This window comes from Mizuhopecten yessoensis, unplaced genomic scaffold (genome assembly GCF_002113885.1).
Source record: "Mizuhopecten yessoensis strain PY_sf001 unplaced genomic scaffold, ASM211388v2 scaffold7285, whole genome shotgun sequence".
NCBI classification, from domain to species: domain Eukaryota; kingdom Metazoa; phylum Mollusca; class Bivalvia; order Pectinida; family Pectinidae; genus Mizuhopecten; species Mizuhopecten yessoensis.
Window position 1 is genome coordinate 88,870 of NW_018406971.1, and position 11,649 is coordinate 100,518.

The window sequence follows — 11,649 nt, forward strand, 5'->3', positions numbered from 1 at the left end:
CCCCGGGAAAAATGTTATAAATGAATGATAAATGTATCTATTAACGCTACTCTGCCATGACTATTTGCCCCTGGACCCTGATCAGGAAGCTATCGCCCTAAGCCCACACCCTCCTTGATCCACGCCTGTTTAGGTACAAACGTACATGCACAAACGGAGAAATACATATTGTAGATCTATTGAAGTTTGACTTGGTCTCAGTCCCTATGTTATCTGACATCAGACCCCTATACCCTCTGTAGTATAGACCCCCTCAGGGTGTGCCAGACAGTCATAGTTTCTCCAGTACCAGGATTCAGACAGGTAAGATTTACCTGTAGAAAAGTCAGTATAGATACCTACATTTTTATGATCGATAAAGAAAACCTATATTCTTATTAATACTAGAGGTACATATCATGAATGTAAAAATTACATATATTTAGTACATATTATTTTTCTTATTCATAATAGTTTCCTACATGCACGAGCTTGCCCTTTCAAACTGAAAAAAATATATATAATAACTCCCGTTACAATGTATATTTAAACAAGAATCAACTACATTTTCATAATAAAATAAAAGATGTATAACAAAAAAACTGTTTATCTGTGAATGAAATTTAATTAATAGACATGGTATAACATGTCTACATTTCAAATCTCTGATGCATGTATTTGCATGTACTAATAATTAAGCACATTATCGGTTTCCAAATCCTACGAAAAATCTAAAAGTGTATGGAAGTATCAAAGACGATATAAAAAAATAGAAATAGAGGTACTGGATCTTTCTATGTAAAGGGACGCCACTGCTGAATTAATTATTGAAATATAAATTAATTTACTTAATTTTTCAAATGCGCATAACTTAAATAACTTAAATATTTGTTATATGTGAATAAAAGTTATAGGAAAATTGTTCGTTATTGTCTCTAGTTTATATTAATGTTTTCGATTCTAAAGTTGCTTCAGTATTTACCTGTACAGGTGGTAATAAAGATAAGAAAGGTGAAACTTTTAATTAATCGGATTTAAGCACCAAAAAGATCATTTTAAAATTGTTTTTGTCAGCAAATGTGATCGGAAAATGATAACAGAGATTATAAACTTCATTTATGACATAAGACGCTGTACATTTACACGGAGATTCTCAGGTAAAAAGGTCAGGTATTTCATCAAGAATTGCATACAGGTTTCAGGTCGTCATTCAATATATTTATTGTCACAGTCGGCATATAGATATATCTTAGCTACGCTCTAGTTTATGATTAAATCATCGATAAAAAGTTGGAAGAAATCAAGCGGCTCAAAACGTATCAATGTCGATGTTCAATTCGGCCTCACCTACAGACGACATGTGCGCCTCGGTCCGCCGATATTTTCCTGTTTGCGTAGGGCACAAAGTCGTCCATTGGAAGGTTACAGCGAAGTATTTCCACATCAACCATGTCAAACCCTTTAAAACCTTTATTATCATCGTAGGTGACGCTGGAGAATAAATGTTTACCATCATATTCATCACTTCAATCTACACGTCCGCCATTTTTATGATTTTTTTTTTTCGATTTGAAATTCTCTCGCACACCTTTGATTATTACTAGGGTACATTGCCGGGAATATCGAAAGTAATGACAAAACAACCAATCATAAGCCTTCTACTATACGCTTTCGGGTTTCATATAGCAACAGTCCGCTTTCACACTTCCTGTTTACTGATCAAAAACCTACAGTCTTAAATTACATCATTTTTTATTATTATTAGGCTTATTAATTATTACGTTTCTCGTTAAAAAAAACGTAACAAGTTTTCTTACTGTCAAAATTAATTAGTCTTTTATTCGGTAAGCAGGTGGAAATACTTCTGACCATAACTTATTATTATCTGTGTGTCGCGTTGATCTGTTAGCGTACGTCAGGTCTTTGTGATGGATATATTACATGTACCAATATTTGATCGACCTTTATCTTTATAAATCACGAGACATTTCTGTTTGTTTCACACTCATCCATTATGCAAACGAAATGGCAAAATTTAAATCATTCTTATGTGCCTCGATCCTCGTAGCCTACAGTGTACTGACGTTTCTTCCTATGCATTGTGGGTATGTTCGTTTCGTTTTAGATATCTTATATGCTTCTGCTTTTTATGTAAACCCGTTCTTGTCACCACAAACGAATCACCGTTTGTAAGCGCCATCTGTAGCACTTCCGTACCGTTTGCGTAGCACTTGCTTACCATTTGCGTAGCACTTGCGTACCGTTTGCGTACCATTTCCGTACCGTTTACGTAGCACTTGCGAACCATTTCCGTACCATTTGCGTAGCACTTCGTACCGTTTACGTCCAAGGTGGAACAGCGAACGTGTACGGGTCTGTAAGTTCCCTCTATTGTGCCCCTCCCTTCCGCACGCAGAGGGGCCACATCCTCTGTGTATACAAAATTGAGTCTCCTTTTCCCAAGGATGTCTAGGCCAAATTAAGTCAAAATCTATGAAGCTTTTCAAGACTAGAAGCGTTCTAAAGGAAAAGTTGACAGACGATAAACGTTGCTGAACGGCATAATCTGATGTCATTTTGACCAGGCGAGCTTAAAACACTCTAAATTTTATTCAAATCATTTTCTCTTACCATAACAGAAAGTGTAAGATGAAATTTTTCCTGGATGTTTTTCCCCCATGCAACATTAATAGCTTTTAAATATTTCTTCTATAACTATTTAAATGGAGATAAACTAAGGGTACAACTGTGGAGATAAGAAACATGTGTCATTTAAACTATTCAATGTACAATCCCCATTCACCTCTCTATAAACTATTCAATGTACAAACCCCATTCACCTCTCTCTATAAACTATTCAATGTAAAAACCCCATTCACCTCTCTATACACTAATCAATGTACAATCCCCATTCACCTCTCTATAAACTATTCAATGTACAAACCCCATTCACCTCTCTAAAATTTCCACATAGACAATCTATCTAATGTTGATGCTCGCCAGTTTTCTGGTCTACTAGATTCCAGGGGTCTGATTCAGCATGTGACAGAAGCTACACACACCCATGGCCACACACTGGATGTGGTCATAACTAGGGAAGATAACTCAGTCATTCATGGAGCTATTTCAGTGATTGATCCTTGTCTAAGTGATGTAAAGGGGAACCAATCTGGTGATCACCTTGCTTTCCACACAACACTGAATTGTAGTAAGCAAGATCGTGCAAGGAAAGAAGTGAGCTTCCAGAAATTTCGCGAAATTTCAATACCAGATTTCAACAATGACATTCAGTTTTGTTCCGCCCTTCAATCTACTGAAGGCGAGGTTGATGATCTTGTTGAAGCATACACATCTGGTAAAGAAGCCCTTAGAGAGAAACACGCACCTCTGCAGACTATGGTGACTGTGAGACCAAATGCCTCGTGGTATAATGAAAATCTCCGCGTGGAAAAACAGAACCGTAGAAAAGCAGAGAGACAGTAGCAACGGACAAAATTGACCGTTCACCAACAGATTTAAAGGGAGCAATGTCGGCTAGTTGGTTCACTACTCTTTCAGTCAAAGAAGGCTTATTATTCAGAAAGAATCAAAGAATGCAGTAAGGATAATAGACAGCTTTTTAGACTCACCAAAAACCTAATGGAACAGAAAGGTGAAATTATCCTACCGAGCTGTAATTCTGAAAAAGACTTAGCAAGCAAGTTCAGTGATTACTTTCTGAATAAAATCAGCTCAATCAGGAAAAATATTGCCAAAGTGAACTCCTCTGCTGACATTGATATCTCTGTCATGACTGCTGACATTGCATTTGATTGGTAACCATTGGCAAAGCTCTCACCAACAACCCAGGACGAGTTGCGCAACATTATCATGACCTCGCAATCGAAGTCCTGTGAGCTTGATCCACTGCCTACAGACCTATTAAAGCAATGTCTTGAAGCACTGCTTCCTTTGATTACCTGAATCATGAACAAACCATTGGCTGAGTCAAAGGTTCCATTATGTTTCAAGAAGGCACATGTCAGATCATTGCTAAAGAAGCCTGGAATGGACAAGGAGGGGTTGAAAAACTACCGCCCAGTTTCAAATCTGCCTTTTCTGTCTAAGATCTTGGAGAAGGTAGTGTCCCAGCGTTTAGAGGGTCATCTCCATGCAAACAGTCTCCATGACAACATGCAATCGACCTACCGCATGGGACACTCTACTGAGACGACCCTCCAACGTGTACATGATGATATAGCTTCTGCATTGGATAACAAGTGCAGAGCGGTGCTCGTCATGCTGGTCTTGTCAGCTGCATTTGACGTCATCGACCATGGCATACTTTATAAACGTCTGGAATACTCTTATGGAGTGACTGATACTGCACTTTGCTGGATACAGTCCTATCTGAGTGAACGACGACAATGTGTTGCCATCGGATCTGCCACCTCACATGACAAAGTACTAGATTTTGGGTTCCTTAAGGGTCAGTGTTAGGACCACGAAAATATTGTATGTACTGCAAACCGATTGGAGAGATTTGTCGTCGCCATAGCCTTCGCTATCATTGCTATGACGATGACACACAAATTTACATGGTCATCAAACCACAAGACAGTTGGAATACAGTCTCAGAAAGTCTGGAAGCTTGTCTGACAGATATCAGTATCTGGATGAACGCCAACATGCTTAAGCTTAATCAGGAAAAGATGGAACTAATCGCCTTTTCCCCAAAGTGTCAGCAAACAATGGCTCTCAAGCTTAAGGTCGGTGCCAGAACTATTGAGACTGTTCCAGCTGTTAAAAACCTAGGGGTATACTTTGATAGTTCACTGAACATGGAGAAACAAGTGAACGCTATTGCCAAATCCTGTTCCTACCAGATCAAGAACATCGGCTGTATTCAGCAGTTTATAACTGCAGATGCATGCAAGATTTTGGTGCATTCACTTGTTACCTCTCGGTTGGATTATGGTAAAGCCCTGCTCTGTGGTATATCTGACAAACTAACTAGTCGTCTTCAGAGGGTCCAGAACACTGCGGCAAGGCTAGTTACTCGTACTCTAAAGAGAGAGCACATCACACCTGTGCTTTATTCGTTGCACTGGTTACCTGTACGATACAGGTCGCAGTACAAAATTCTGGTGTACACATACAAGGCACTGAATGGAACAGCTCCTCAGTACCTACAGGAGCTTGTTACCCTGTATCAGCCGTCATGATCACTGCAGTCTGAGTCAGAATCTTTGTTGTGTGTCCCAAAATCTTGTACTGTGACCTACTGAAACAGATGCTTTGGGAGGGTTCGGCTACGTTGTGGACTAGCTTACCATCTGCTATTAGTAAGTCAAATACCCTGGCCAAGTTCAAGAGGGACATCAAAACTCACCTCTTCACGTCTGCGTTTTAGAATCCTTGCAAAGACGTCATGTAAATACCACCCTTTTATTTGTTCAATTATGTGCACATTGCTTGTTAAATGTATGAAAGTGATTGCAAGCCTTTGTTTTTTGTTTTCACAATTATAACCATTGCTATTATTCATATGTTGTAAAGGGCTTTAGAGTAATTTTACAAATTATATAGGGCGCTCTATAAATGTTGTATATTATTATTATTATTATAAACTATTCAATGTACAAACCCCATTCACCTCTATATCTTTCTTTTCTTTTTGAATATTTACACAATTGTATTGCTGACAAGAGATCCTAGAAGGTTCTTGGCCCCCACCATCAAAGTATCTCTATCAGATCTACAAAATATGATCTTTTACCTTATTTGCTATTCATTTCCTTACAGCTACATTAAACCGGTCCTATGTTGGAAATCATGAAAAGGAATCTTCTTCAATTACTTAAACCTCAGAATATTATTTGCCACTATGACAAAAGTTATTGCATTATAATTTCAAAACTCTGGGTGATAACAAGAGGCCCAATGGGCCTGCATCGCTCACCTGATGTTAATCTCACATTTGTAATCTTAAAAGTGGACTAAAATACAGCTACAGACAGAATATCAGTGTTTGATTCATAAGAACCTATTAAAAGATTTAAACATATGACGCCTGTGACCTTGAATGTCTAACAAGGACATCAGGTTAAAAGTGGATCAAGGTCATTCATTTGAACAAACTTGGTAGTCCTTCATCCCAGCATGCTACAGGCCCATTATCAGTACCCTGGGCCTTTTGGTTATTGAGAAGTCGTTGTTTGAATATTTTAAGACATCTGACCCCTGTGACCTTGAAAGTGGGTCAAGGTCATTCATTTTAACAAAACTTTGTAGCCCTTCATCCCAGCATGCTACAGGCCTAATATCTGTACCCTGGGCCTTTTGGTGATTGAGAAGAAGTTGTTTAGATGTAAAAAGTTGACACCAGACAGACGGACGCCGGACGCCGCACCATGGCATAAGCTCACTTGCCCTTTGGCAATAAAATAAAATGGAATTCTTACATAATTAGAAGTGCTATTAATGACATGAATTCTCATTAGGGCCATGGGAATAAGGGGAACATACATGTGAAATAATGACAAACAAGAGGCCTAATGTGCAAAATATCAGTGTCTTGACTCGAAGTCATTAAAAAGAATCAGTGACCCCTGTGACATTGAAAGTTAAACACGGACAAACCATTGAACAAACTTTATAGCCCTTTATCCCAGAATGCAACTTGCCAAATATCACAACCTTATACCTTTTGTTTATGAGAAAATGACTTTTAAAGATTTATACACAAATGACTAGATGTGACCTTGAAAGTGTCAAGGTTATTCAGATGCACAAACTTAATAGCTCTTTATTTGAGCTTGCTAGTGGCCACATTTCACCACCCATTGCATTTTGGTTATTCAGAAGTCTTTTCAAGTTTTTAACGTATCTGACCCCTGTGACTTTGAATATAATATAAGGTCTTTATTTTTAACAATCTTTTCAAACCTTTGAACCCAGCATGCTACTGGCTAAATATCCTTATCCTAGCCATTTTTTATTTAGGATACTTTATTTAAGTTTTTGACCTATTTGACCCCTGGTGAAAAGTGTGACCTTGAATATGAGTGAAGGTCATTCATTTGAACAAACTTGGTAGTCCTTCATCCCAGCATGCTTCTGACCAAATATCATCACCCTAAACATTTTGGTTATTCAGAAGTCATTTAAAGGTTTCAACATATTTGACCCCTGTGACCTTGAATATGAGACAAGGTCATTCATTTGAACAAACTTGGTAGTCCTTCATCCCAACATGTTTCTGGCCAAATATCATCATTCTAGGGTGGTTATCAAGAAGAAGTTTTTAAAATGAAAATGTTGATGGCATAAGCTAACTTAAAGGGCCAGGTGAGCTAAAAATGAAGGATTGAAAGGTTAAAACAAAACATGTTGATATTTTAAATCTTTTTTTTTTTTGGAAGATATAAATGTTCTACAGTGACTTACGCCATTTGAATGAAGATATTCCACAGTTTTTGCTACAACTTGCAAAACGGCACTGGCTTCTCTCTCAGAAAAAAATCGTTGTCTTAATATTTTGTCTAACAGCTCTCCTCCCTGCATTAGTTCTGTTACCATGTACACTTTGTTCCCATTGTCAAAAACCTGGCAAAATCAAATGTTATCAATTCAAATGGTAATATTTCTTGGTACAAGATGTGTCAAGTCAACATATTTAAATAAGGAAGAAACTAGAACACTGACAGGTCAGTAAGGGCCCCGTCTTGTGGCAATATATCCCCCATAATCATCAAGAAGCAATCTGCCCATATAGCTGAGCTTGACATTTGACATTTGGACTTCAAAAAGAATCGCAAGGAACCAAAATATACATTTTACATGTACTATGATGCGACTCTTGTTTCCTTCCACCTCCATATTTGCTGGGCTAACAGAAATGTAAATACCGGTGCAACACTCATTTGTTAGTTTTGATTTGTTTTATTTCACCTTATATACCTCCTCCATCAAGAGCCAGGGTCAAAGTCAGAGATCCACTTTGTCTTTCACCTTTGGACCCAAATGACCTTGACAATTAACCCAGTGACCCTGATCTTTGGTCAGTTGACTTATTCTTTAATTCCGACCAACTTTGCTTCTTAATATCATAACAAAATGTTCTTCAGTGAACAATAAAAAACTTGACCTTGACCCTTTGGTTCCCGTAACCTGGACCTAACGTCAGTTGACTCTGTGTTAAGTTCTGAACAACATTGCTTCATAATGTCATAACAAAATGTTCATCAGGGAAAAGGTACAAAATTTAACCTTCACCTTTGTTCCAGTGACCTTGACCTTTGGTCAATTGACTCCTTGTTTAATTCTGAGCAACATTGTATCCAAGTGTCATAGCGAAATGTTCACCAGTGAAAAGATACAAAATGTAATATGATCTTTGACCCAATGACCTTGACCTTTGGTCAGTTGCCTCCTTGTTTAATTCTGATCAACTTTGCTTCATCATGTCATAACAAAATATTCATCAGTGAAAAGATGCAAAATTTGACCTTGACCTTTGAATCTAATAACCTTGACCTTTGACCTTGACCTTTATGTGTCTCTTTGTTTAATTCCGAACAACTTTGCTTCATAATGTCATAGCACAATGTTCACCAGTGAAAAGCTACAAAATTTGACCTTGTCCCCTGACCTGATGACCTTGACCTTTAGTCAGTTGACTCCTTGTTTAATTCTGATCAACTGTGCTTCATAATGTCATAACAAAATGTTTATCAGTGAAAAGATGTAAAATTTGACCTTGACCTTTGAACCTTATGACCTTGACCTTTGACCTTGACCTCAATGTGTATGTGACCTGAACATTTTTACCAAGTTTCATGTACATCAGTCAATAAATATCGAAGTTATCAGCCAGGTACAAAATTTGTGGACAGACAGACAGATTACTATAGGGCACCCGTATCTCCGATACGGGGCCCTAATTAGCTTGATCAAGTAGAGAATGTTGGTTTTAACTAAAGTTTTAATAGATACTTACGTCCCGTAAAGAAATGATATTTGGATGGTGGCCAAACCTGAGCAAAATTTCCACCTCCTCTGAAGGGTCTCTCTTCTCTTTGTCCATAATCTGGTGAGAAAGCAAATGTTATAAACTTAACAATAATGTCGCTAAATTCATACTTTTCCTTTCAGGAAATATAAAAGGAATGCAGGTGTTTCAACATGAAAATATATTAATGACCGACAAACATGCACGCCATGACTTTATTATAATTACTAGGCATGTTGAGCTAACACAATCTAAGTTTACATAGACGGACAAGATTTTTTATAGACTCAGGCTATCAGACCACCGTTACTTTCACTGCAGTATGAAAGCAGACAAGAGACCCAATATGCCTTATGCACAATAAAGGACCAAGGGGACCTTACATATGAAATTTGAGAAAGATCCCTTCAGTAGTTTCTGAGAAATAGCGATAACCAGAATTATTTACGAATGATGGACGGACAACAGACGGACCAGGGTGATTTAAATATGATTCAAATGTATCCTCTAAGCAGATGCTACAGAAGTCATCTTGGAAGAACACTTGTTGGTGACCTTAAAGGAAATATTTGTACAAATACACAAAACAAAAGGCCCAGAGGGCCTGTATCTCTTACCTGGATCATTATGCCCTGCAATGGTATATATGGCTATGGGTTTATGATCTCAACCATTTCAAAGTTATGGCCAGAAAGTATGTCCCTAGGGGTAAGGCCATGCCAAAGAGTCAATATTAATATCATTATTGCGTTTGTCTCTTGATACCCAGTAATGGTACACAGGGTTATGCGGTGGGGATCTCAACCGTTTCAAAGTTATGGCTCAGAAATGAAGTTCCAAGGGTAGGGCCAAACCCATTGGTCAATCATATTATCATTACTGTATTTATTTATTTATTCCTATCAAATGTATGTATGGTTATGGGCTTAGGATCTAAATTGTTCAAAGTTATGACCCAGAAATTAAATCCCCATGGGTGGGGCCAGATCCAAGGGTCAATACTAATATCCTGATCGAGTTCATCAGCGTTCCCGATCACGCAGAATCCTGCGTGATTCATGCCCAACCTAACCCTTAGGCAGCTACGTGCAGTATTTGCAGTTTCGATAAATCGGGTCGGGTCGTCAGTGCTACGCACCGCATATGCCGTTTCTGTAAAAGGATTGTTTAGCCGGTTACCATGCGTGCATATGACTTAGTATCTAATAAAGCTATCGGAGATAGTTTCCTACTTGATTCTGATTGGGTAATAATGCAGTTTTTTTGAGTTTTCTCAGACTTTTACTCACAGAGAAAAGTAGAATTAGAGAAGCGAAAAAATGTAAACAGAAAGTAGACAAAATGGCGAACGTCAATTGGAGTGATGATGAAGCAATTGATGCGTTCTTCGGCAACAGCGATGATGATGAGGATTTCGAAGGCTTCACAGAAGAGGACATTCAACACGTTTGTCGGAATATCATAGCAAATATTCCGATGTCCGATTTTGCTCCAGATAACGATCGGGACATTGCAGCTGACCTGGAAGATGGGTGGAGTCGCGACGAGGTTGATGTGGTTCTTGCACCTTTCACAGTTGAGCCGGCCCTCAATATCGATATAGATTTCTTCAAACTATTTGTTGATGATTCCTTTCTCATTGAACTTACAACAGACTGAGAGACGAATATGTATGCTCAAAACAATCCAGACCTGAAAAATCACAGTCGTATGAAAAAATGGCAGCCCGTTTCTGTTGATGAAATAGAAGTATTTACTGCCCTGTTAATTGTGATGGGATTGGTGCAGAAAAATGACCTACAGCAGTATCGGTTCAGTGATGAAACACATGAAACACTGTTTTTCAAGAACCACATGTTCAGAGATGTACCAAATAATTTTCATCTGAACAATAACCATCTATAGGTACAGAGGGGACAGGTGGGATTCGACCCCCTTTACAAAATAAGACCATTTCTCAACATAGTTTTGGATAGGTTTTCTGATGTTTATTCACCTGAAATAAATCTTAGCTTCGATGAGGCTACGTGTGCTTGGAAAGGGAACCTAAGCTTTAGAGTCTACAACCCCGCAAAGCTATCAAAGTTCGGTATGAAGCTGTACCAGGTGTGTGAGGCAAGTTCTGGATACTGTATCGGCTTTAACGTATATACTGGAAGCTCCGCGTGTGTAGACTTTGCAGACACTATACTTGGGGAGGAGAATGAGTGCACAACTACTACACATATAGTGATTGGCCTCATGTCAAGATGCGGACTTTTAGACAAAGGGCATCAGGTTTATATGGATAATTATTATACGTCGCCTGAACTTTTCATGGAACTACACCTGAAGTTATAGGGAGGAGATTTCTATAATGTCCAGGCTAAACATTCTTTTTGGCCCCGCCCTTCAGACCCAGGGGTCAGCCCTTCAACTAGTACAATTTTGAATCCTCAACCACCGAACAAAGCTCCAAACCAAATATGGTTGATATCCATCACTTTTCTCCAGAGTCGCTTTTAGCAATATGGCAATTAAAATAACCCCTTTTTGGCCCAGTCCACAGGGGAGCCACACCATCCGTTTGGCCCAGTCCACAGGGGAGCCACACCATCCGTTTGGCCCAGTCCACAGGGGAGCCACACCATCCGTTTGGCCCAGTTCCCAGGGGAGCCACACCATCCGTTTGGCCCAGT

General features: G+C 38.7%; 1 protein-coding gene across 1 annotated transcript in view; it reads right to left on the reverse strand.

The window, feature by feature from the left end:
• The window catches only part of LOC110453429 (ribosomal protein S6 kinase alpha-3-like), an 80,723-nt gene that overhangs the window by 12,750 nt on the left and 56,324 nt on the right, over positions 1-11,649 (reverse strand). Inside the window, exons 15-16 of the mRNA XM_021502371.1 lie at positions 8,960-9,049; positions 7,408-7,566 (exon numbers count right to left, since the gene is read on the reverse strand). Of these exons, the coding sequence (XP_021358046.1) occupies positions 7,408-7,566; positions 8,960-9,049 (249 nt within the window). The remainder of the gene's footprint in view (positions 1-7,407; positions 7,567-8,959; positions 9,050-11,649) is intronic.